The 27663-nt window shown below is 44.5% G+C and overlaps 1 protein-coding gene across 3 annotated transcripts in view; it reads right to left on the bottom strand.

Annotated features, from left to right (window-relative positions):
- The window catches only part of cacna1g (calcium channel, voltage-dependent, T type, alpha 1G subunit), a 192548-nt gene extending 165371 nt beyond the window's left edge, over window positions 1–27177 (bottom strand). For all 3 annotated transcript variants that reach the window (XM_049013647.1, XM_049013648.1, XM_049013649.1), the window contains exons 1-2: window positions 26474–27177; window positions 25413–25711 (exon numbers count right to left, since the gene is read on the bottom strand). In XM_049013647.1, the coding sequence (XP_048869604.1) occupies window positions 25413–25704 (292 nt within the window). In that variant the 5' untranslated portion in view covers window positions 25705–25711; window positions 26474–27177. The remainder of the gene's footprint in view (window positions 1–25412; window positions 25712–26473) is intronic.
- Window positions 27178–27663: the final 486 nt, after the last annotated feature.

Here is a 27663-nt window from a genome sequence, read left to right as displayed (position 1 = left end):
TTGCTAGTCGCACAGAAATGATCAACGTGTACAATCCAGAAGGTGTACTGAGATCATGGAAAGCAGGCTTTCTTGCAATTGCCCACATAAGTAAAAAGGCTGTTAGCAGTAGAGCCCACAGCCAGAGGACTCCTGGTCTACGGAACAGTATGCCAGCATATGTGAGGGATACCCCCTCGGTTTCAGTGTTTAGAACTGGACTGAAGGTCTATTATGGTCTATTACTTTAGCTTAGCCAGCTGGAGTAACTGTACAAGTTGCTGCTCAGTCTGTCTTTGTTTTTGTCAACAAGATATCTTTGTCAGTAGCGAGTCAGTCTCCCATCCACATGGCCAGATGCCCTGCACCCTGGGGGGGGCAGGGCTGCTCGATTATGCCAAAAACCTCAATCACGACTATTTTGGTCAATACTGATATCAGGATTATTTAAAGGTTAAATTTGACTGAATAAGGACATGTTTCGAAGGGGCTTTAGTGCTATCTATATCGCAGGGTTTCCAGCTTAGGTCAGCTGGCTGGCGGGACATTTTCAACTGGAGTCTGCAGACGCATTTACATGTATGTAACAGTTTATATACCATGACAATAGTTTGTAGCATTTGCAAACTACCCGAACGCTTTGGATGCAGTTAATTTTGGGTTTGCAATGGAATAAGAAAGATTTGCTGTAAGATTTCTTGCGTGAGTCTTAGTCTGAAAGTGTGTGTCACGCCAGAATGCGTGAGAGCTGACGACCACGATATCAGCCGTAGAAACGTTGGTCTTCTCTGGAATATAATGAGTGAATGACATTCTTTCTGTCGTAATTAAAGCGCCAGAAACATACATTTGAGAAATTCAACAGCAATGTCTGTTACCAGTAAATGTAATCATGACATGGTTACCAAAGATACTCAAAAGACTTTGTAGTGAGCATATATACGAACTATACTCTATACTGAACTCCACACACCAATCGTATCACTGCGCAGAAGTTATCCCCAATATGGTCGTGTTTGTATACTCACCCCATCCTAATCAATACCAAAACTACAAAAATTTTAGTCCAAGGTAATGCTTTTTTTTGACAACATGTAATCCTGTTCCCATTCTTTGAATGTTTTAGGGCATTTAATTATTTTTTGGCTGGAATTTCACTTTACATTGTCCTCTTCATCTGTTCCACCAGCCCTTTATAATGTGCCTGCTTTTTTTACTAGCCTAATCTTTGAATATGGCAGCAATGTGCGATGCTGTAATCATCACAGATTATGTCGAGCCTGTGTACAGCGTGCCTTGTCATGAAATAGTTTGATTGGCTAAAGACACAGTATAGTCTCTTTCTATAAATCGGCATCTACCTCTGATTGAATATGAGAGCGTTATTAAAGACTCCGATTCCGGGAGGGACGAGCAAAATCCAGGTTGGTCCCGGAAATTCCTGGACGGGTGGCAGACCTATTGAAGACGGGTCTGCAGATGGCTGAGCTACAGCCAGCGTGACAGAAGATAGCTCTATACAAACACACAGCACTTTCTGACATCTTTATTTTTAGCCTGCCTGGGAGGTTGAGCAGCCAGTTGACCTTGGACCCCTAGAGGTTTTTTTTTCTCCTATATCAAACTTTGGACCTCCTCTGTTGCCTTCAGGGTTTCATTCATTATTTATTTATACTGTTGCTGCACCAAACTGTTGTATGTCAGTAGGTGACTAAAGTTCATTCTTTGTTACAATCTTAGGTGCGATCATGTTTGGAACTGCATTGTTTAAAAATAAATTGAACAGGACAGAATAACTGCTATCTTCACTTATACCGAAAACTACAAAAAGTATTTCATTTGCACCATTCAGAAATATTCTTAAGCAATATTTATATTTATAAAGGAAAGTACAGTGTTAAGCATGAAATTTGCCCCTGACGCATCCACAGGGCAAAGAAAAAGATTGTTGCCAATGCCATTTGCATATTTCTCATACAGGTCAACATGCTGGTCAATAAAGCACTACAGTGAGAACCTTGCTTTAATTAACACTAAAATCAAAAATGGCCTGAGTTAGTGGCCATGAAGGTGGGAGAGGAATGTCAGCTATGGGGTTACAAAAAGCAAAGCACCGTGAGTGAGAAGATAAAAAGCCGAGGGAGGTGCTTCTGAAACTCCTGCTCATGTAAATCTGCATTAAATTTCTCATTTAGTGATTTCAGAATCCTTCGGTTTGCTTGGTATGAATGGGAGGTAGTGCATACTGCCAGTGATACAGTATGGGAAAGACCCCTTATTGGATATGTTTGTCTTTGGAGACTGGTCTAAAATTCTAAAATAGCAGCACCCCACCCCCGTCAGCCTTTACAGGACATTACCAGTTTGAAGGGATTAAGCAAGAGTGATGTCAGTTCAAGAATTTTGTTTTTTTTTTTCAGCTGAGTAACATAATGAGGAAGCTGAAGGGGAACACTCTGGACACAGGGATGGAGAACATTTGTGCACATCATTAGGGCTGTTATGTACACAAGGTCGTTTTCTTTCTTTTTCTTTTCTCTTTATTCAGAGCATCTTGTTATATTAATAAATACCTGACTAACTGCCATGCATAGCCAATCCTAACTCAGAAAGTGTCCAGCATGCTAACAAATCTCTAAAGACACAAAGGGAAAAAAATCTCAAAAAGCTCACGCTAGAGTTTTATTGCTGTATGACTACAGCTTAGCATCTAAAAATAAGGGAGACATCTCAAAAATGTGTTCCTTGCAATTTGATGTAATCGCAGTGCAATTCAGAAAGTTCTGTCTGAGGAACTGAAGCTGCAATTAGTATTTCTTTTCCATTTTTCTTTAAATTAATTGACTAATAATTGGTCTTTAAAATGAATTGATGCGCATTTTTCAGGAGCTGTGGATTCGGTCTCACAATCTAATTGTGCGGTAAATGTCACTTCCATAATGAAACGGACACTCTGGGATTGTCGGAGACCTCGACGGCATGGTAGACAGAGTGCGCCCTTGTTCTGCCGCGCTAAACCTTGGCACCGCCAGACGTTCATCATACCCGCATGACGCTGTCCCTGTAGAATCCTCGGCACTCACGACTCGCTCTTTCTTCCGCTTTGTTTGTGTTTGTTTCTAAAGAGGGACGAAGGAAATAAATAGTGTGTTGAGTCCCACAGCAGGAGGGAGATATCGAAGGGGGCGCATACCGGGCACGCCTCGGGGGAATCGGATGGTTATCCAGAGCTCTCCAGTGAGCACGCCCAGGGACGTTCTCAGGCTGTACAGGCTCAGAGGCAGTGTGCAGAGAAATACTCTGCTGGTCCTACATTGAGGAGCTGCATCATCCCATTGACATTAACTCCCCCCCACCCGCTTAGCTGCTCACCCCCAGAAACTTTCAGGATCCGTGTTACATCCTGGGGACAAATAATCTGTCGCTAGCTCCTTGTGCTTATTTCATGGGATTTAATAGCCAGTGAGGAGCTATGCTACATTTAATTCAAGCAGCTCTCACTCAATCAAGTCTAGAAGGTGCTAAGAACTGGCCCGACTTTTGCCGACATGACTTTTCATTCCGAAATTTTTAAAGGTACCAAGTGCAACACTAAAAGCGGTACCAACAAAAGAGTAACTCGACAGTGACTGCACCATGGTCTCCAAACGGGTTGGAGACCTTGCTGTTTCTGGCAGCTGAGAGAGATTTACGATTCAGAAAGCATCAAGTAGCTCCAGATTTAAGGGGGGAAAAACCAGACACATCAGTAAGACAGCCCTCACAATATAATAATCTTTGGCCGCTGTCTAAATATTGTCTCTGATGGACTTTGAGGGAATGAATTGCTGGGGCAAGTCCAGGCTGAAATTCCTGGTGCTCTCGGCCGATGGCGTGCACTGGGAATAGTTGCAGAGCCAGAGAGGGGTAATGTTTTCAGGGCCGTGCCAGGGAGAGAACCATCCCCCCAAAGTGCTCCAACCACCACATTTAATTTGTCTTTTAGTGCTGCTCTCCCTTAATACAAACAATATGATACAGCCACAGTCCGTCTTAAGCTTGTCCAACTCCTTTCAATGGCAACCACTGTGCATTAGAAGCATTTGTGTTCAGTAGGGAAAAATGAACGCACTCACTCTAACTACAGGCAAAAAAAAATTATATATACGAAGATCTTAATCTGAATTTCAGAAATAGTATGCAGAGTGCTAAAGATGACAGGAGCCCGGGGTCGACATTTTTGTGCGGCTAAAGTGGCAGGCCTTTTGTCAAGCGGCTAAAGTGGCAGGCCTTTTGTCAAGCGGCTAAAGAATTAGCCAGCATGTTTATGAGCTTGACAGGTGTTTTCACTTTCGGGTAACAGTGATACAGTGAAAGGCCAGCGGTGGCCACCTTCCCCCTGTCTCCTTTCATATAATCCAGCAGTCACGACTATTAAATCTGCCCGGTGATTACTATCATGCTAGGCAGAGGCAAAACAACTTTACAGAGGCTCAAGCAATGAAAGGAATTCAAATGGTGTGATCATATCCCCTCCACTTTTCCCCCTCTGGCAAAGGAAACACCAAAATAAGTTGTTATTTTTGTGTCTGGTCCAAAAACTGTTAAATTATGCTTATTTAAACAATTTTGACCCAACTTCCAATCAGATCGGATACTTTTTTTTTCACTATTATCAAAAGAATGTTCTGGTCTCACAACTGGCAGTAGTTATTTGCTGATATCCTGAGCTAATCTCGGGGTAAGGAGGGCGCCGCTTTTGAAAGCGTGAAAGCCTTCAGTGGTTAAGACTAAAGCACATGAATAACACCATAAACCTGCATCAGACCTGTGATTTGGTGCTCAAAATCTCCATGGCAACAACACAGCATGCGATTTAAATGATTACCTAGCAATACAACCTTAGAATAATGGAAAAAAATATAACTGTAGCGTTAATTGAGATTTAAGTTAATCCACTAAAGCAGCTTCATTATTATTGGCTGATGTCTTTCTAGCCCTCTGTCATATATTTCACATATCCAGGTGTAGATTGTAGTGTGTTGTGGGGAAATCCCCTTCATTAAGGGAGTAGGGCTGCCTTTAGTCCTTGTTTTCTTTGAATATCAGAAATATATGGCCTAAATATCACAACCACGAAATGTCTAAAGCGGAAGACCCAGGCAGAAGAAACAAAATTCTGGAAGGATTCTTCGACATGGTCGCCAGGACTTGACACATATTTGATAGCAGAGAATAATAATGGTAATATCGCATAATATTTTAATATACACAAGCACAACATAAAAGGGATACAAAACACATTGTCCATTGTAAATTTAGAGTGGATTTGACTAAAGGAGCATCAAATACTCCATGTAATTTAAAGGCATTAACTCCAAAGCTTTTCTTCATGGTCAAAATGAGGGGAAAAAAAGACCGACTGTTGAACACGGCGGACACTTAGTGAAGGAGGAAGGCATTGTCCATCGTTCCAGGTTGAAAAGACAGAGAGTGGAGGTAAATTCCAGTGGCACAGGGAAGATCTCTTTAACAGCGAGTCCAAGAGTTTAAGGCTGATCGTCGTTTTATTGTTCTCGGGGAGACAGCGAGGGACCATTTTGCCGCTCTCTTCCCGAGACAAATTTCTAGCCTGTCTGGCAGCTCTGAAGCCACATTTAACCTGACAGTCCTTGCCAGCCTGCTGCTGCTGTACCACGTACTAAAAAAAACACTAGTGGGGTCTGCCTGCCCGCCTGCTTGCTAGTGTAATCAAGCTTTACATCCTCCACACACATCTATCCACGGCACCGTCTGTCTCCCATTCCAAACATACCTGCTTGCTTTGTTTTTTTCCCACTGAGATGATTACGGGTGGAGGCTCTGAACTTCAAGCGGGCTTTATACTAGATGCATTTGATCGCAGCACTCCAGTTGTCTGCATACGGCCTACACAGGAGTCACTCGGGACAGCAAAGGTTCCTCCAGGTCAATTAAGAGAACCGCATGCAGTTACGGCACCAAGTACCATCACTATGGTTCCCTCTGCCTGCCAGTGTCCTGTACCAGCGCCTTGGACAGAGCGTCCTTTCCCTTCGATGGAGACACCTGTCCTTGCTCCCGCTGAATGCGGCACTAAAGTGGTCTGAGTTACAGATATCCGACACGGCCGGTAGCTTGGGTTATGGCTTTTGGAGGGTAGTTATTGCGGTCCCACTTTCAGAGGATGGTGATAAATGACGCTGTATCTGTGCTTCTGCTGAATCCTAAGATTCAGAACATCTTGGGGCGGTTATGGCACTCTGTTAACTGCGGAGACCAGGAATACATCTTATCCAGCTGTTATGGAATGTCATTAACTATAAAACAAAGGCTGAAGACCTCGATCTCTCTCGTGTACACAGCGTGCCAATTTGCAGAGCTGGCTAATTCGGGTCCAGAGAGTAAAAGTCCAGACCGGGATTTTGTTTCAATCAACCAGTTGAATACTCTGTGACTGTGATTCTTTATGCTCAACTGGTTGGTTGAAACAAAGCCTTGGTCTGGATTTTTACTCTCTGGATGCGAATTACCCAACTCTGCCAATTTGCATTTTCTCCCTTTACTCCATCACACTGAGATGTACTGTTTCATACTAGATTACCACATAATCTCTTTATTTACATAGAAATAATCCCATACTCCTGACGACTGTATTTAATGTTCACAAACAGGACTCATATGTGTGCTACAGTTATAAATCTAGGATGCAAAGTTGATCTGTTAGATCTCAAAGGATCCGAACTGGTGTACTTGTAAAATATTTTTCACTAGCTTGTACAAAACTATTGCATTATAAATTGTACGACAGCTGCAAACTTCCCATTTACTTTGCAGTTTACTCTGGTATACTGAGGATAAATTTGTGTCCTAACATATACAAGTCAGTCCCATTTGAGCACACAATGGTTTCTCGCACATTATATAATAAAAGCATGAAGATAATGAAGATAATGGCTTGAGCCTACTATGTGTCACTCATTTCAGCTTTATATCGAGGACGGGTCTTTCAAGAGGTGTCATATCATACTTGACTTGAATATACTGCTAATACTAAGATATATACCTTCTCATGACAAACATTAATTTTTCTATGGAAACTGAGAATGATGGACCTATTGGCAGCTCAGTAAAGTTCATCCACAGACACGTAAGTTCAATTCATGTCAGAAACCTGAATCAATGAAACAGCACTTTCATTTTTTCCCCTGATTTCTACAAAAACATTGTGTAAATCTTATTTTTAATCTTGATCATTTCAGGATTGATTGCGGTTATTATCTTCATCTCTCCGTCAACTATGACGTATGACACACACTGCTGATTTCTGTCCACGTATGTTAATGTCCGGCTCCTCTGAATGTTCCTCAAGCACAATGAATTCTCTGTAAAAGGAGTCCTACTACCGAATCAGTCATGTGCAGATTGCCTGGCTAAATTCAAGAAGTACAATCACCAATGGGTCGTCTTCCCTTGACAGTTATGTAAGAAAGTGATATCGTTTCCTTTCAGAGAAGGTGGGAGGGGTACAGGATTAAAATTCTGTTAAATTGCCACGCAGTCTGTGAACAAATAAGTGTGTGTATATGTGTCTAGTGAAGATAATTTGGTAACACTGTACTTAAGACCATGTTTTTAGCAATTTATAAATACATTCATAACAAATAATAATACATTCACAAAGCATTATAAACATGGCTATAAATATTTATCAAAAGTTATAAAACATTATACCCTTGCGCATTATGCATTATGAATGCTCTATGAATGCTCTATGAAACTCTCATCTATAATGCACTATAGATACCCTCATAATACATTATTGGTCAGTATAAGTATTAAGGATGCTTTGTACTGCATTATAAAGGTATCTGTAGTGCATTAAAAGTGAGAGCTTCATAAGGCAGTCATAATGCATAATAATCAATGCTATAATGTCTTATGCCCTTATAAATATTTATAGCCATGTATATAATGTTTTATGAATGCATTATGAATGTGTTTATAAATTAAATTACTAAAAACATTGCCTTAAGTAAAGTGTTACCGATAATTCCTTACCTTCCTTCAACAAAACACATGGAACATAACTGTTAGCCAATTGCAAAGGCAAAGCCAATGCCCCACTACTATGTGATCACGTCTCTGGAGCACAAATTTCCTCGGGAACAACACAGCGATTGGTGCACTGGTAACAAAGACAGCATAGAGGATAGTAGACGAAATCTCCTAATGCGATGAGGTGAGTGAGGTACTTCTCCTGAATAGTTTCTCTGAAGATATTTATCCATCTCAGTGGCTCATGTGAAAAACTGCCTATCACGTAGCTATTTCAGATTAAAGTGCCCAATGATTAACTAAAATCATAACAGAAAACAAAAACAAATTAGTCGAAGCCTTAACAGTTTCAGTAATTCACGTTGTGCTTGAGCTTCTGTCATTTCCAGTGTCTGAGGAGGATCCAGCCCAGTTTGTCCAGCGTGGGTGTGATTAGTTCCAGCACTGGCAGCAGTGGGTGATTAAGGAACACAAAGCCCAGGCTCTGCGATGTTCAGGTCGTCTTTTTAAACGATGCTCTCGTCACAAAATTTTATTTTCCTGCTTTTCTGCTGCCTGCCAAAGGGCATGACAGCATTTCCCCTCCTGACAAGTGAACCTGCAAGTCCTTCTCTCTCTATTTCAGTTCATTTCACAGGCTCGTCTGCGCCATAAAACTTAAATTAATCTTTAAAATTTCAAATAAACCCAAAATCGTTTATGGAGGAGTTGATGCTTAGGCCAGAATTCTGGAAGAGTTCGTCTTTCACCTAAGAGACAAAGTAAACAGAAGACTTCAAAGCATCTTCATGTCTGATCTGACGGACACGTATGAACTTCTCTAGAAGTTTAGAGCTGTGTCTTCTTTCCAGAGAATTTTAAAAACACTAAGCAATAAGTAACATCAATTATTCAATCCGCTTAATAATTGCAATAATAATTGCATAAATCAATCCATAAAAATTTGAAACAAATAAAAAAGAAGGCCCTGTTCTTCCAGTGGAATTTACAAGCCTCAATTCTGTTGAGACAATATAATGTTAAATATGTATTTCTGTGCTTGAGTATTAGTCACATGGGGAAATTCCACTAAATGACTGAGCAAATGGTCTCATAGGTGGCTGAATTAGTGTTTAAGAGGTATCATTGGATTTGAGCTACTGCGAGAACATTTTTTATTCATATCTAAAACCCATTGAGCAGCTGTAAGTCATCAGTGTGTGACTCACTCACAGAGTGGGAGGCATTTTCCCTCCTCTCCCATACACTATCCCTCCCCCCCCCCCGGCCGTCACTTCCATCCCCAATCACAGCCACTGTCTTCCCCTGACTGCCAAGTGGGATAATGCCCATCATCAGAGTCACATGTCACTGTTTTGTCTTTCCATGTCAGTGCTGCCTAGTCACATAGGTCACATTTGCACCTCTCATTCTCGGTATCTTTCTTCCCCTTACTTTTCTTTATAGATGTTTAACTGTGTACCTGAGCTGTACTGCAGAAGCCTGATAGATATACACCAGCCATAGGGGAGAGAGGAGTTTTCAATTGTGCTTCAAGAGTCAATATCCCGGACAGGACAAAGCGAATGTCAGGGCGGTTCTCTCTTCGGCAGAGATTTGTGTGGCTGAAGTTTGCAATAATAGAAGGCTGCCAAAGTTTCTTTAACAATGGAGGTTTGGGACTGGGGGGTAGCTGTCTCTCCTTTTATTCCACTGCCTCCTCTCAATTAACGGGTCTACATGATTCCCATTCTATGAGTAAGCTGCAGCAGACTTTGACTTCAGAGAGAGTTGGACTTCAGGCCCCAAACCCTGCAGCTTGACGTTTTAGCTGGGATTTAGGGGAAAAGTGATACATGCCTTTTGTCTAATGTTTTGCAATTTAATTGTTGTGGCAGAGTTACTACAAAAGCTAGGCTGGTTCCACAAACATAGGCTCAAGCATTCAGCTTATCATTCTATACTGCTTGCAGGCTATGGAAATACAGGATCAGTCCCTGGCCGGGGCAAAAACAAGTGTGAAAGGAGACATACGGGTCACTGGTATCATCAGATTGGAGACTAACCTCAACTAGTCTTAGACTGCCTTTGGTGGGTTGCCAGTATTAATACAAAACTGCTTAGCAGATATTTTTGCCTGAAACAGCCTACATACTATACACTTTTTTTTTAAACTTGCAATTCATCCAGAATGTATTTTTAAATCTGCTGTTTATCATCTTGCATTTCAATTTAATTTACATTTTAAAAAGTCTGAGTTATGTATTCCTAAGCTGGGAAGATTTCCTAAACTAATTCAAGTTATGGACCATGTTCAGGTCCTGGAACTGGCAACCTATTGATGACAATTCCAGTCTCCTAATTGCAGTGCTACATTCAGCAAAAAGGGAGCTTATGGAAATCAGAACTGGAGCTCATTTAGCACACATGAGCCCACTAGGAATAGGACACCAAAACCCAGGCAGGAGACTGATAGCTCCCCTTGGCTGAGATTTTTACTTCACTGAGGTTATCATGGTATATGTTCGTGAACAGTGGCTTCAATGTCATTTTAAGACCAACCTTTAATAACAATACTTGTGTGATAACCTACTATGTGTCACTCATGTGCCATTAATATCAATCAGTGTCCTTTATTAGCATTTTCAGCTTTGTTTTGACCCGAAGCCCGTGATTTAAGACTAGATTGACTAGATCGATCCTACGTCTTCACTTTTCATTCCGAAATTCTGAGAAGGCTACGAAAGCAGACGCTGAGTCAGGAGACGTCTTTTTCATTCCCTATCACAGAAGAGAAATGGAACTTATAATGCAATTTATGAGTTAAAGTTTGGAGCCATTGTCACATGCAATTATTTACTGGCTGCCTTGGCTGATGCCTTAAGTTATTAGCTCAGCAGACTTATGATAAATATATACCTTGCTGGATGTAGGTTGTACAATGGAAGATTTTGGTCTATAAATATTGATTCCTTCAGAAAAATAAGGAATAATTATAAAATGCTATGCTCTCCAGAGCACCACTACACAACAATATCTGGCCATAACGTACCTTCGCAAAGTCTCACTGCCAGAAAGTAAAGCTGCTAATGAGGCACACACGACATGTGATATGATTTTAAGCAGTACCACTGTAGGTAAGTCACAGACTGATGGGGGGGGCGGGGGGGGCGGGGAGCGTCCAAATGCCCCACTGGCCCCCTCTGAGGACTCCTGTGGTCCCCTTTCAATATGGCGCCATGTCAAAACCTGCAAAAACTCATTAAACTGCATCGTGAACTACACCGGGCATCAGCTGTGAGTTTCTGACAGTAAACAACTTCTCAGACTCTGATAAAAATGGGACCTGGCCAGGGCATGAAACGCTGAGCATGAACGCATGAGCCTTTATGCTAATAAAAACCACGGAGTGGAAAGAATCCAGGACTCCCTCTAGCCATTTACATATTCCTCCACCACTCCCTGCATCACCTCCCTTTGTCGTTTCTGCCAATGCGGGTGTAGATCTGAGATGTGCAAAACTCCTGCGGCAGTCATCCTATGGCAGTCATCCTATGGCAGTCATCCTACGGCAGTCATCCTATGGCAGTCGTCCCATGGCAGTCATCCTATGGCAGTCGTCCTATGGCAGTCATCCTACGGCAGTCGTCCCATGGCAGTCATCCTATGGCAGTCATCCTATGGCAGTCGTCCCATGGCAGTCATCCTATGGCAGTCGTCCTATGGCAGTCATCCTATGGCAGTCGTCCTGCACTGACTGGCACCCCTTAACAAGGAATGGCGCTCCATCTTAACCATGGGGTGCACAGGAAACCGTAGCAACAATAGAAACAATAACATGAAAACTAGCTGCAGAAAAAGAGAATAGGAATGAGAGGGAATAAATTGGAGAAGAGAACCAGCTCCTGATGGGGGGGCGGGGGGGGGGGGGGGGGGGGGCTCATCACCATGACAACCCTGGCTAAAGAAGGTAAGAGTGAGCATACCAGAAGGATGGAAAAACCTGTTAAGTGAAATGGAAGGAAGAGAGAGAAAGGGGGAAAGGCTGAGCTAAGAATGTTAGAGCGGTATTTCGGTACCGACTTTGGTACCAACCCTTAGGCGTCACCTCTGGGTACCCAGTGCACAAGACAAAGGTGGGCCATTCTCTAGCCCTCGGCACCAAGATTACAACAAATCACGGGACAGTCACGCTTCTTTCTGATGAAAAGGATGCACTGAGGATTATCAACCATTTGTTAACCTTAACATTTGGTCTCAGTCTTCCTCTCTGCCACATCGAAGCCATTCGCCCCCCTCTCTTTTGGAACAGCGGGAGCAAAGGGGAGAGCGGACAGCCCGCTGCCTCCTGGCGTTTAGCTACTCGCGGGGCTGTTGGAAGGAGAGCAGTGACTTGGGTAACAGATGCTCTCGCAGACTGGCTGCAGCTCAGGGCAGCTTTGCTCTGCAAGTCCAGTGCTTTCCAAGAGGCAAATATCATCACAAAAGTGACAAGTTCATAAGGACCAGGGCACCTTTGAGCGTATAATAGAGCACGTAGGGACATTTTACTAATAATCTCAAATTTGTGGCTTAAAGATATAAAAAAATAAATGAACAGAAAACACCATATTCCGAACTCCCCAGACCTTGCCAAGCCACTTACACTGCGCAGATGCACCCAGCATCTTGATACCCCAGAAGCAAAATATTCAAAAAAGGGAGGATTTATTCACAAATTACTCATACTTCAGAGTCAGAAACAGTACATCTTATTATTGCTTTAGCACAGCAGAGGAAAACAAAGGTAATCTGTTTTTTTTTTTTGGTTTCCACAATGGCCTACCAGAACATTGTGGCAATATAGGATGTTCATTCCAGATGCAACCCAGGGCTGTTTCTACTTACAATCGGCCATAAAACAACACCCCACCCCCGCACCCCCACCCCCGACACCCACACACATATACACACACAGTAGGGCTCAAACTGCTAAATTACGCTGAACTACTTCCATCAATCGCTTGAAGGCGCCATCGGCACTTTGGGGGCATGGTTTACGTCGCTCCCATCAGCTCTTCCTCTATTTATGAATAAGAATCAAATCACGTAGCAGCCCCCCCGACCCCCCCACCCCCCTCACGCCATCCCTGGAAGCAGGTTCACGGCCGGAGGTGCCCTGCTCATGCGTCTTCTTCTGGAGAGGTGCGTAAACAGCTATGTCAGAAAGTGGGTCCTGAGAGAGTCATCCAGAAGAACAGGCAGATGATTACACTCTGTGGGACAAGATAAATGTTGCGGTGAGTGAGGTGGCAAGGGGGGGCCTCTCTCAGACGCATCCCCCGAGACAGCGGCACAAGCTCTGGCCAGATCAGATGCCTTTTCCTAACACGTTAGCTTAAGTGCCCCCTCTGTCTCTGTTACAGACGACAAAAACAGAAGAAAGAAGCTGAACCCAGCTGCATATTTTCTGGGTCTTTGTCAGTAATGTTTTGACAGTACATTTGTTACAGGCTACGGGTGGCTTAATAGCACTCGGAGTGGCGGCATTTTTCCGTATTTGTGTCATTCTTTGAGGAGATCAGGGGATCAGGTGGCAGGTGTCAGCGCTGATACATGATAGGGGCATCGCGGGGCATCTTGCGGGTGACATTTTCAGGCACTGATGCCGACGTCCATTCCAAATTGGCTCCTCAGTTTTCCATGTTTATTAACTGATTGCAAGATACATATAATTAATTTTATAGATGCAGAAACATGATGTTTTTGGTGCTACGCATCCTGGATCAAATACTCTACTGAAAGATAATAATAATAATAATAATAATAATAATAATAATAATAACAGCCCTGCAAAAGCCTGGAATACCATCCAATATCCTGATTTGTGCCATATGTGTCTTTGTACTGGACAATTGGTTAGTGGATGGATGGATGGATGGATGGATGAAAATAATAACCATCTACAGGTTCACAATAGGCATGAAGGGAGGGTGTCATTTTCCTTCCAAATTATTTGACTGCCCCCGCCACAGGTTGGTGCCCCACCCTGGGTTGTTCCCTGCCTTGCGTCGTAGACTCCAGGAGGGGCTCCGGACTCCCCGCAATTCAGAAGATGGATGGATGGATTATCTCGCTGCTTACCAAACACTCTCACCCAAAGTGGCTGACATGGCTTGCGGTCGGACACTTCACACCAGCACGGTTTACACTGTGTGATATTCTACAGCAACAGGATATCTTCTGAGACTAAAAACCAGCTAGCTATTGTTTCCTGGTCCAGCTCCTTATTCACTGCACTAACTACAGCATGGTTTAGAGTTTGCGAACTTTTCTAGGGCATTCTGTTTATAACCTCTTTGGGCAAAGTTCCTAGAAGCTGCTAAACGCATTGAGTTTTTTTTTTTTTTTTTGGAGGTTAATGTGACCCTGCATTATTATCTGTTTAATTTTTCTTAGTTTGGCCAGTTAGTGAGGCGGTCCCAATGGGGCTAACAAACCCAGCCTTAATGGAACAACTGCACAGCGCAAGCAAGGTTAATGCTGGCGCACTGCGCTTTGAAAGCAGTGACAGATTATGTGTGCCCTTATCTACACTGGACATGGGGCGCGATCTCAGGTAATTCCAGCGCACTGGTCCAGAGACCTCACAGATAAATATTCATTCATTTTAAAATTTCAGAAATCATCTGAGGAGATTCTTTTTTTTCTTTTTAAGAACCATTTCTTGTCAATGTTGTCATTCACTGAGTTTGACTTTAAGGAGAAGCTTAAAAGCACAATGATCACAGGCCGGGATTTCCTGCTTGATTAAGTTAATCAGAATCTTACTCAGTAAACTCTGTGATCTCTGCCAACCACTTAATAAACCTAAGGGATATTTCAAATCTAGTTTTAGTAGTGGAACACAAACAAAAGTCCAGATGGAATGATTGTAACCGAGTGCCACCCAAAACTGCGAACATCGTCTTACTTTCACATCCTCGCTGTTAGCACTCCAATTAACGGCGTCTCTCATTGCTATCTCTTCTTTATTTCATGCCATAAAAGCAAAGTTATGAAGAGCAGCATTAAAATGAGTATAAATCGGCATGTGCTTCGCCGCTTAACATCGTGATCTAACCTCCCCTCCTTATCATATTTGTAAAACAGTTAAACACTGGTTCCCTGGTTAGGCATCTTTTTTGTAACCAATTTGAAGTGCATTACACTCATCAAAAATGCAATTAAAAAGCAGAGCAGCGGTGGATGTAGAGGCTGAACTCCGTGGGACTGGAAGAATGCAGCCAGATACTGTACAGGGAGACGCCTGAGAGCATGTAGGTGCGTTTCAAACATCTGCAGAGTGGAACATACAGAAAGCCCACATACTGAAGCATGTTCATCTGCTTGGCCAGTACAACCACCACTCCAAAATGTATTTATTAATTATTATTCCTCTGGCTATTATACCAGGCATCCCATTAAAACTGCACCCTACCCCTGAGCCCTGTGCTATCTGAGAGAGGCTCTCCACAGCAATCTAGATCAGTATAAGCGCTTTGAAGATGGATGGATAGATTATTATCATATAAATCAGGCTACCCAAACAGGAACCATACCTGTGAAAGAGTAGAAGTGAGGGGGAACTAATTTAGCGTGACACACCCTTTGCTTAATTTCGTCCCTCGCCAATTGCTTTCATCTGCACTCATCCTTCCAAGCACCTTATCAGATGCCCCGTTCCCCCTCAGTCCCACCAAACACACGCATCCACTTGAATCTTGACGACAATAACTAGAGAATAACCCAAAGTAAGTGTTGTCTCAGACAGACAGAGTGAAGATGGAGACTGCAAAGAGCATATCACAAATGCTCGCTCCAAAACGTGATACTCCTCTGCCAAAGGCATAGAAATTATTTATGTGTTCAATCTTGCTCTTTTTTAAGAGTTTAACAGCCGTTTGGCAGCTTCAGCTCAAAATGGTGGGGGGCTAGGACCTGGGGGATTCCCCCCGCCTATGCCGCAGCTCTCCTGTAAATTAAAAGCAGACTTCTTCTTTTCAGTTTTTCTTTTTCATTTTTTTTTTGTCTTCCAAGAAAGAGAGAGAAAGAGCAAGAAGAAAGAAAGAAAGAAAGAAAGAAAGAAAGAGGGAAAGAGGGAAACAGAGGAGGGCAGGTCTGGTACTGTTGTTGCAGCCACATTTCATAGGAAATCCTGAACAGAAAATGTTAATGAGAGACACCAAGCAGGAGCGGCACCCCCCCCCACTCTCCCTGTGTCAGCACATGCAGGCTCAGCCCCACCCTCCTCACCCCTCCCTTCCCCCACCATCCTCAGGAGGACATGCAGGGGTTCCCTTCCTCGGCATCTGCTCCTCCAAAAGCGAAAGCGAGCGTGGCGAGTGGCTCAGCACCGCAGAATGCAGCCCCCCCCCCCCACAACATGCACCCAGACAGCCGGGCTGAAAAGCACGGCGAAGCCCGTCGCCAGTGTACCACTGTACTTCAATTAGGGTCTGAGCTGGGGGAGCGTGTGTGGGGGAATGAGATCATATGAGGCAATATTACAACACTGCCGTAATATTTCATGGCGTCCTGATCGACCGCCACGTACGCTTCTGTGCTTTGGGCAGCCGCTTACATCCGCAGCAGTCCAGGGGCGCGCGGATGGCGGGACCAGAAGGAACGCCTCCTCTCTCGGGAGGCAGATGATAAGCGATCCGCGGCCTCCTCCGGGGGAGGGGAGTATCAGCTCTGCAGGTGATTCCCCAAACAGACTCCACATCCTTACGGTTTGCCCTCCCTGCCACCTTCCTCGTGAGCGGTGTTACCATGGATAAGGAGTAAGACGATCATATCCTTCTGTGTCCGAAAAATGGAAAAAAAGGGGGTGTCACCCTGGACCGTGGGCTGCAGTGGCCCACAGACTGTAAACGTAAATGGAGACACACAGAGAAACAGGGGAGGCGATGTACAGTCTTTGCTGATGCACCGCCGGCCTGTCAGGCTCTGCGCAGGAGCAAAGTGAATCCCGATAAAGGGTAATGGAGTGTCGTGTCGTAATTACTGTGAGGATGCCCCCCCCCCCCAGCCCCCACCCATGGCTGGCTCAGCGCTATCTGAAGCTAATATACAAGATGAATCTCATGCAAGTCCATTTTTTTAAATACAAGAGCTGCGAGGGATGGCTTCCTTGGGCTAGATTGCCATTTTTACAGTTTAATGTTACCTCTATCATTGGTCACTTTATTGGATAAAAAGGAGTAAGGGAGGAGTGAAATCCAGTAGCGGGGGGTAGGGGGAGTACAGGAAATCAATGTACGAGTCGCAACAGCTGGTTATTGAGTAAAAGGTAAGATGATTTTATGGAAACCGGAAGAAAAGAGGTATAAATATTGAGCCTTCGGCATCTTACTTTGCAAAGACTTAGAGACTGTAGCATTCTGAGGAGGGAATATGTCACAAATCTTATATAACTAGACCACCTTAGGAGATATTTATAACTGTGGTCTTTTTTTAATCTAGGATGGGGTGCTTCTCCTCTTTTTTGCTTTCCAGACGTTCTGTCCAGGGCTGTGATTTTGGATGCGGGTCGTGGTGTCACAGGGACCCTTGAGAGATTTCAGCAGGCTGTTGAGCTAAGCTGCCAGTGAGATAAGAGCAGCAGGCAGCCCTGGCGTCTGTCACCGGCACCTGGGAGGCCTGGGCCGGGCCGGCCACGTCCTAAATAGGGGATCTCTGAGAGACAAGCACATGCGCCCCACACCGGCACCAAAACACTCGAGAAGGCCCCACCACAGTGATGTAGGGACGATATCCCGCCACCCCAATATAGAGACTCTGGTCATGGCAAGTTAAACCCCAATAACAAACACATGCTGGGGGGTGGGGGGGGTAAAGAAGTGCAAGAATAAGTTGGCGATTTGAACATTTGGACTGTTATAAAACGAAAGAAAAAGAAATAATGAAAACCTTAAACGGCACAAAAGTCAGGAGTGCCGCTGCCATGGTGCCGGAGTTTGCCGGCTCCCAAAGAGTGACAAGCCGTCAAGATAAAAGCCGGGATGTCGCCGATAAAAGTGAGGGATACCGAGCACTTTTTCAGGGAGGGTGTTGAATAATTCACTTATAAAGAAATCAAAGAGTAACTGGAGGTAACCGGATTGGGAATCCGGTTTGTCGGGGTAACATGCAGTCCATGCCAAACCTCCTCCCCAGTCCGCATCATGCCATTCCCCGTAGCTCCCCTCTCCTACGATACTTTAATGAGAAAAAGATGGTAGGAAAATCCTGGCCCGATTCCTATATAAACTTACAGACATCTCACGGAACGGCCCAAGGAGAGCGAAAGGAAGAAGGGAGAGAGGGAGCGAGGGAGAGGCAGAGAGAGCACACTGAGGTGGGAGGAAAGGCGGTCGCGTGAAAGAGACGAAAGGCGAAAGAAAACAAGGACTGAGACGACGTAGAATCATTACTTCACCTTTTTTGAGGGGGGGGGGGGGGCTAAACCCCACACTCAGTTTCACTTTTTCTGTTTCGCGCGGCGCTGATTAAAGAAGCACAGCACTGAAACCCCCCCACGTCAAGAAGGCGGTAATGAGAGAACAATAACCAATGTTGAGGAAGAAGCGTATTGATTTCGAGTCGGCGTCGCACTCCAGATACTGAGACGGAGGGATGTGGCAAAGTAAACAAGTCTGTAAAAGTCTGGCCTCGCAGACGGAGCCCAGTTCTTTGCTGGGGTCCCATCCTCTGTCTGTGTGTATTTTTTTTTCCTGGATCCCAATTAATTTGGTAACAAGATTGCTGGAGTCATTAGGGAAGCAAAAGACATGTTTGACAACATAAACGAAAGAATAAAATATACACAGGCAAACGTATTTTCATATTAGTGCAAGGCTTATATCTTGTAGGGTTCCAGGTAGGGCAAATGCTACCATGAAACCAAACTCTGCTTGGTTGACCAACATAAAAATAACTTGACCAATAAAACGCACACATTTGTCTCTCTCTGTGCGCCAACACGGCCCCATCCTGACTTACTCTCACGCCACACCTGTAGCATTTAACCATTCTTCTGCTTCTGTTCCACGCCACGCAAGAAAGGGCGAGAAAGGGTGTCGCGGCACGAGATTAGTGGCACGCCAACTACGGCCTCCCTCTCGGCTCGAACAGCTGGCATGTAGACGTGCCTGAGTAACAGGCCCAAGCTGTGAAGCTGCCGAGTCATGGGCGCAGAATAACCCAACCCAGCATTGCGGCCGCAAAAGCAAAAGAAGCCATTTTTTTATGCAAAGCCAAAATATATACATATGTTTTAGGGACGCCATTATTGCTGTCTGAGCCATATGTTGGATAGACATCCTGTCCAGGGTGTCCCCTACCTCACTGCATCTCCATACAAGTGGTTAGAGGAATGTGATCTTTATTGCGTTTACTCGTTTTCTGAATTCTGTGGATGATCAATAAGAAACCCTTCTGGTTGCAGTGATTTGACAGAGCTACATCGGCAGCCTCAGTGACGGCGAAACGGCCCGAACGGGGTGTTCTTGGGATCCCCCCTCAAAGGTAGATGTCTGAAGGTGAAACGACAGAGGTGACGGAGAGCGTGGGGGGGGTAGTAGGAGATCGGCAGCGGGCCGAGTGACGGGGGTGAGACATCGCTATATTATCATTTCCTGCAGAAGAGCAGAGCCGCTGTTTAACAAGTGCGAAGAGCGGGACTCTATCAGGCGGCACCGGGAAGACGCTCCTGGACAAACATGGGGACAGGAGAAATGCGGCGAAGAGCCCGGGCCTCTTTGGACAGCGGAACTGGCGGATTCCGGATTCCTCCTCACAGTGCCACCCGTCATGGGCTATGTGCTGGCAACCCCCCCCCCCCCCTTTCCCGCTATCTCTGCCCCCGCAAGCCCACCTCCCTGCCTCCCCTGCTGTCAGTGCTGGGACTCTCAGAGCCTTTGAAGCAAAAAGCACGACAGGGAGTGCAGCTCCTCTCTAATTAGGTACGCTGTACGTCCCCGATACCGCGCAGGCAAAAAGGCACGCACGCATACACACGCGCACACACTCGCGCACCCGAGGCATTACACAAAAGGGGGCTGGAGTCAAACGTGAGTAAGGCCCGCCGGTCACAAGCAACATCAAGGCAGAACTTGCATGACGACAGTCGGTGGCAAGAGTGTCGCCGTAGAGGTGCGAAGCCGGGGACAGCACAGGGTTTTACCTCTGACAGATACCACGTTTCAGCAAGAGGCACAAAAAGTAGACAGGAATACAGAACAGGGGAGGGCTAATGTAAAAAAAAGATTCTTAGCCGGAACCTCTTTTTCACCTCTTGAAAACGCTCTCCAAAATCACTCTCCAAAATCACTCTCCAAAATCACTCTCGTCACACTGCGGCCAACATGAGCTTTCCACTCATGGAGCGGGACGCGTTTTCTGCCGATTAAGCTAAGTGTCCGCTCTACTTTCTGTTTTTGGGAATTCGGAGGACAAGTCAGATAAGCCGACGGGTGTCTGTTCACGCCTCTCCCGGTGGAGTAGGAGTGGCAGCGAGGAGAGAGATAGGTGGAGTGACTTCCGACACCCCGCAGCTGCCCGACAAATCTGCGTGGGTGGGGGGGGGGGGGGATTGAGAGGGTCCTGCCGGATGCTCTGGACCCACGGCCCTGTGGAGCACCCACGGCAGAAGGTAGCGCTCCGTTGCCAGATTTGACAGAAATGTAATTTGACGAGCATTACAAGTACAACACGAAGCTTAAAATGCGAGTTGTTGCACCCCCCCTCCCCCCATCCTGCTCCCTCCTGCAACAGAGGCAATAAATTGCTAGCATACCGTGAAACTAGGCCACAGACGCATGGTACTGTGGTGTTAAATCAATAACACAGAGAAAAATCCGGTGTGTCCTCAGTCACGGCACGGAGCCCGGTAACGGGAGCTCGGGGGGGTGGTCGAGGTCTCGGCTGTCAGGCGACACCTATGGATCCGGCGAGCAGCTGCACCGCTGTCCAATTACATTAATTTATGAGCCCATCAGCGGGAAGTTCTTCGTGAGAACTTTCTGGCACCGGCAAGGAGCTCTACAGCGACCGCGAGTGGACACTCACACGCCTGCGCTCCACATCCGGAGGGAGCCAGGCCTGACACCGTGTCATGAGGGGGATGCTGTCGCTCTGGGGTTTCTGGAGAAGCCCAGCTGAGGAGTTCAGCTAGGCGGCTGACCACAGGGGGGCGGGGTGTGGCTGGGCAGCTCGGCACGGTGAGGGGACGCGCTCCTGCCGGGCAGGCCGATGGCAGCTCACAGAGCTGTAATGAACGACCGCGTGGTTATATAAGGAACAACCGAGTGCGAGAATGGGGGAGACACACTGGTAATTAATGAGCTTGCTGTCTCATCTGTGCCAAAGCAACCCAATAATAATGGAGCATTAATAATGTTTGCTATATGGACCAGGAAACGTGTGGCACTAAGAAATCATCCTTTATGCGACTCCTTCCGACTTCGTGATGACCTTGCCTTTTTGCTGGAAAAAAAGAAAAAAATAAACGAAAAAAAAACAATTAATCCCTAACCCCTCCCCCAAACCAGAATATGAAAATTCCTCAACCCTGCCAAACCGAGGCATGCTCTCAGTCAAAATGTCCTAACCCGAGCGCCAGAGGAGAATATTCGAAAGCGGGATTGGGGGGGGCGGGGGAGCATATGACAGCGCTTGTCAGATCCTGAACAGGAAGTGCAACTGTCCGCATCACACATGGCAAGATAGATCTCATGTGGTTACATAAAAGAGTGATTAAACCAGCTACTTCTTTATAACTGCCTGCATGCATTTCAAAGGCCATCTACTGCCACCGGTCCTGAGCATTATTCGCTTCTGATCCACAGAACTAGACAATATATATGTCAAATAACATGGCACCCATTCATAATGCAATGCCAACATGAAATGCTTTTCCTTCTGGAAAGATATTACAGCACCAAAGATCCGGCAGCACCCAGTCTCAATCCAGGTTAACAAGCACAATCCATCAAGACACCAGCACTAATCTCAGCCCACAAGAATTTCAATAAGAAAACACATATTTAAATAAATAACAATAAAGGTCTCCTCAAAACTTTGTGGAGAAATATGAATATGGATATTTATGCTGATATGCTGGCAGACAAAACAACGGGGAGCTGGAACTGCGCATGCCTTCTACCGTGGGTGGAGTCGTCATCCGCTCAGCAGGCCTGCCCGCAAAGCCCAACACCTCAAAAAAATATATAAAAAAACAATCAGATCCATTGGCCCGTCATGGTATTCCTTAACGAGGTCTTCCTCAGGTCTTTCTCTGGACCTGAGCCGACAGATTCCCGGATCCCTTTTCAAAAGGCGAAAAAAGAGAAAAAAAAACAAACGAAAATGACGAGATTTCAAAAATATGTAAATGTTAGGACTCTGAGGAGACCCAGACGTCATGCACCTCTGAAGCAGCGAAAGTCAGTGGGGTTGCACCGAGCTTTCAGGCCCAACTGTTTGTTTGGTGCATTCTGAAGGAAGGGCAACGGGGGGAAGCATACTGTAGAAGGGAGAATGGGTGAAAAAACAATATAAGGGGGAAATGGGGCCTGGCGAGGAATGAGGCAGGAGGGGGGAAGACTGAGCGCCTGTATTGTACTAGGCTGTGTTTCTCGGGTCTTGCAGACTTATCAGGTTTCCAGGGAGGAATAAGAAAGAGTCTACAGGCCAACACAACAGTCCAAAAGAGAATTCTTTCCTCAGGAAATGTGCTCAGATGCGATGCCCAAGCGGAGGACCACACCCCGGTAAAAGCCAGACGGGAGGCAGAGACACCCACGCATCTGACCTGCTTCCACAGGGAACCCGGTTAATTTGGCTTTATTTGTGCAATGATCACCATGGAGATGAAGCGCTCCGAAATCCCTGGTGGCTGAGGGACTCCGGTGGCTCTGTGGAGAGCAGGAAGTGTCAGGTCCTGGCCTAGTCCTAATCAATCGCACAGTATTAATTGTTTAAAACCACAGATGTGTCCCGTCTCACCTCCTCAGACTTCGATAATGTCAAACAAAGGAAGCGGAGGCTCTGGCTGATGTATTCATGTGATTTTTTTTTCTTCCTTTAACACATTTTTCTCCCTTCTGCTCATCGATTCCACCTGTGAACGCATACTTGCGCAAACAGAGAACGAAAAAAAAAAAAAAGTCCGATATGACTACACATGGAAATGACTTTCCTCCAAATATTCAAACCACTAGATTCACGGAGAAGCAGCTCCTTCTTTGATGATGTTTCGAAACGCTCTCCTAATGAGGAAAACACACAGTACCCTGGGGGTGTGGGAAAGGGGGGCGACTAAATTTAGCCTGTACTTCAGTTTAATGCTACCTGATGAACTTTGAATTATTTCATGATTTGTTTAGTCTGAAAGAGTAACGTAAATGACAAGAATTTTGTTCAATTTTTGTTCTGACACACTTTCCGGTGAGACCATTGTGGTTATGCCTAGTAGGCAGCAAGATTTTCCCTCTATTCAAGCAGCTAGTTAAGTAAATATTTTAGTAAAGTGTACAACAGAATATACATGCCATACAATTGTAAATTACTAATTACAAGTGCATTCAGTTCAATGACCGATACATTTATGCAAAGCAACTGGTTTATTTTACTCATATAAACAGCTGGACATCCTCACTAGGGTAATTCAGGTTATGCACCTTACTCGAGCCAGGTCCCTTCCAAGACACAAACCAACAACCTCGAGGTCTCGAAACTACAGCCATAAACACCAGGCTACTTGGTTGTATTTGGTAGACAAAATGTCCTCCAATCAAAACTACATAAATCTTGCAGATCAGCCATTAATCTCTATGTGAACTGGACTATTCCCACTGGCCTAATGTTCTTGTGGTAAGACCGAACACAGCTGTGATTCAGGTAGCCACCATGGAATGGCGGATCCACGCAAGTCTAGCTCAGTCTACAGCCCTTGGAAGAGCAGGTGAAGCAAGTAAGGAGGTGGATGAGAGAGGGGAGCGAGTGTGGAATCAACTCATCTAGAGCACTAACTGGGTAGCAATCAAGTTAAAACAAGAGCTTAAGGTACAAAAGGAGAAGAGGTGATCACTCCTGCCACTATGTTGCAGCCCAACTGACAAACACCTGCACACAGAAGCATCACAAATGGATTTACATCACCCTCCCCCTTGAGCTATGTTCCCAAAGGCTACTCAACTGCTTCTCATCATTCTGTAATGTTACATTTTTGTCATACACCCCGGATGATTGTATTAATGACAGATGCTATTGCATTTTTGTTCTTGTTTTCCCTTCGCTTGAGGTCACTTGAAACGAAGACGGTTTCTTCATAAAAACCCCATGTTGATTTGCTTGTGAATGCACGCATGATACACTTAAATGATTATATTATGAAATATGGTACTATATTGGTATTGTATTCCATGTCAGAAAACAGTAAATTTGGGCTATAACTGATAATCTGTATAAAATTAAGGTAATCATATACGTTAAGGTAAACTGTCCTTACATAATGAATGTTTCCTATAATTAAAATCCATTGGTAGCTACTCTACAGCATGCATCTCATGTAGCGAGTTTCATGGAGGGCACTATATCAACCACGCGATATGTTTAAAACATATTGTACACAGATGTTTAGTCCCACTGTATAAGGGAATGTCTTATTTTTGCGTCTTACCTACGGAAACAAGTGACAAATATTTGAACTGACGACGAAAGCAGTGCTTTTACTCAAAATATTTTTAAAAGGAAAATTACATATAACGTGCCTACACTAAAAGAAATCTTGCCCTGCAATTTAATTATAGAAGTTCCAATACAAAGCATATCGATCAACCACTTAACTGCATTACGTTGTGATGCAAGAAAATCACGTTGTCGGCAGTTCCGCTCTGAGGGTTAGGATTATTTCCGTTTATTTGAATACAAGGAGCTGGATTTCTCATCGTTAATTAAGCCATAAAATTAGCGAGGTGTTTATGTTTTGTTCGATGTCTATTTTTAAAGGGTAATCATGGGGGAAGAACAGTTAGGAAACAGTTGACTGTAAGCAGATGCAACAAAACTCGCTGGAAGAGTTAGATGTGATGCCAACGCATCCAGCGCAGAGAAGCTTCAGGAGTGAAATTCCGCTGATCCCACGCGCATGCGCCATAATACCGTCTCATCAAATTGATCTGGGGTTGGTTTCAACTGGAAACACCATATCGTGTATAAACCGACTTTTAAACACACTTTCTTGACTTTATGTGGTTTAGATCATTCCATAGGAGACTGTAATTCAAGTAACCAAATAACATGTAAGTCCTACCTTTCCAGGTGTACGCATAGGGCTGTGCGTAAAAGACTTCCAAATGAAGTGACTGGGTTGCGTTTTGAAATAAAAGGATATGGGTTGCAGACCAATTTCAGACACCAGCTCCGCGGCCGAGTGCTTTGTTTCAGGTAGAAAAACACCACTGGTGCCAAAGACGGGTAGGGTAACGGTTCCCCGCCGCTGGCAGATGCCTCCTCCGCTGCGGCTCCGCTCTCCTTCGTCCCGGGTCCAACAGCCTCCACCTCGCTGCGCTCCCCGCTGCCGGACAGGTCGTTGAGTCGGATAAAGGTCCTGGGGAGGGAAGACCTGCCCTCAGCCTCCCTCACCATACGGTCCTCAGACGGATTTCCTCCATCTTCGGCCATCATTCACCTCCTGAAAAGCGCAAGGATTAAATTTAGGAAACAACAGGCTGACATCTGACTTTTCTCGGTTAATTACTACGCAAGCATCTAATCCAGATCTTTGGGCGGGGGGAGGGGGTGGTAAAAGTCAGTCCTGATGTGAAAGTATTATGCAATGTTTGTCTTCATCAATTTGAGCGCGCACTGATCGTTTTCACTGGTCTTGGAGAATGCTAAAGCGGATATAAATTAATAGGTGTTCTAAACACCAGGTAAAATGGGCGCACAGGTTATATAATCATTGTTACTGTCTATTTTCATATAAATTATGTATTTTATTCATTGCCCTTTAAAGCGATTTGCATTTCAAGTTAACGATGGAATGAAAATAACTACATTCCTATTAATCGTATGGTTTCGTTTTTTATAGCATATTAAGTATATCTGTTACACATTATTACTTTCGTTATCATTAATAATGCATAATAAACAGTTTTAGTGACAAAAACAAATTGTTCACATGCACATGTAGCCATTTAATTCCGCTTATCTGCTGGGTTCGGATCTGAATTAACATGAATGTTTAAAGGAAGAGCGCATTTAAATATATCGATTGTCTTCGATTACCACAGTCAAATTTGCAAAGATTCCCATTAATCTATCTATCACAGAAGGAAACTTTATCAAGATGTCGAATATTTTGCAACTCGGTGCTTAAACAGTTTAGAAATACATTTTGATGCGACAATTAAAAAGAAAGGAAAAGCGTGCAAAGGTCTTGTGAATTACCTACCTGTTATTGTCACCGCAGATATTCCCAAATCGAGCTCAGTCATCGCATGATCGATACTGGACACAAAGTGCAGCTCGGAATAAGTGGGGGATAATACGGAAAGTCGAGCACACGGGGTGAGTTTCCAGGTGCGGTTTAAATCAGAAGCGGCTCTATGGGCATCGCTCTTCAAGCAGGTTTCGATCCCAGTTGTCATGGATTTTTCATTCCCATGATTTAAGCATCTGAATCTCTGAGATCTGTACACATCCGAAGAAATCTCTTGTTGCGGAATCCCCGACAAAAGCGTCGCGTTAATTCCTCCTCGCTTGTGTTTAAAATAGCGGCAGCAAGATGAGCAGCTCGGCTTAAATATAAATAAATATTTTAAATAATGAATCACAATTACTTTTTACCATTCGACTCGCCCAGCCAGTTTTCTCAACTGTATTTAAAGCCAGTATGAAATTTCCGATACTTGTTTATAAATTAAAGGAAACATTTCAATACCAAGTATTGTGTAGGCACCAGTCAAATATCCAGGTTGCAGCCCTTTTTTGCTGCCACAAATCGCGCTCAGATGTATAGCCAAAGATGTGAACAAATGCTCAGATAATGTGTCTATGTATAGTTAGTTTTTGCCGATTAGGAAAACAAAAGTCTCTCCAGATCCCGTTAGTCGGCGAAGCGGACTGTGGCACCAATCCCCTCATCCAAGCGGCCTCACAGCTGGATTCAGAATCAACTTCATATCTCCGCCTCCTTTCCCGCCTCTCTACCAAACAGAAGCCGGGAAAGCCCCATATTACATTCTCATTGGCTGCAGCCGAAGTCAATTAACGCCCAGAAAAAGGGGGGTAAACAGCTGGAATCTTATTGTCAACTGTTACCCAATAAAAAGCTGGGAAAGACCGAACCTATGAGACGATTGGACCAATTATTTATTATAAGATTTTTTTAATACAGGAATGAGAGGGAAAAACAACTCAACAAGTAGCCTACACGTGATTCCTGTTTAATCACAGGCTTCGCTGTAGTCATCGAGGCTGTTCCTAAGGGTGTCTGACGTTTTATGTATTTCGTGTCTCTTGTAAAGAAGGAAATAAACTGCTCAAAAAACATGTTAGCGGCCATAAATGATACCTGATTTCTAAGTTTGCCTATTTTAGACAATTTAGCAGAGTCTATCACAGCTGTTAAAGACATGTCAG

The sequence above is a fragment of the Brienomyrus brachyistius genome, chromosome 5 (genome assembly GCF_023856365.1).
Source record: "Brienomyrus brachyistius isolate T26 chromosome 5, BBRACH_0.4, whole genome shotgun sequence".
Lineage (NCBI taxonomy): Eukaryota > Metazoa > Chordata > Actinopteri > Osteoglossiformes > Mormyridae > Brienomyrus > Brienomyrus brachyistius.
Note: the sequence above shows the minus strand (reverse complement) of the source record. Positions and strands in the feature narration are given on the sequence as shown.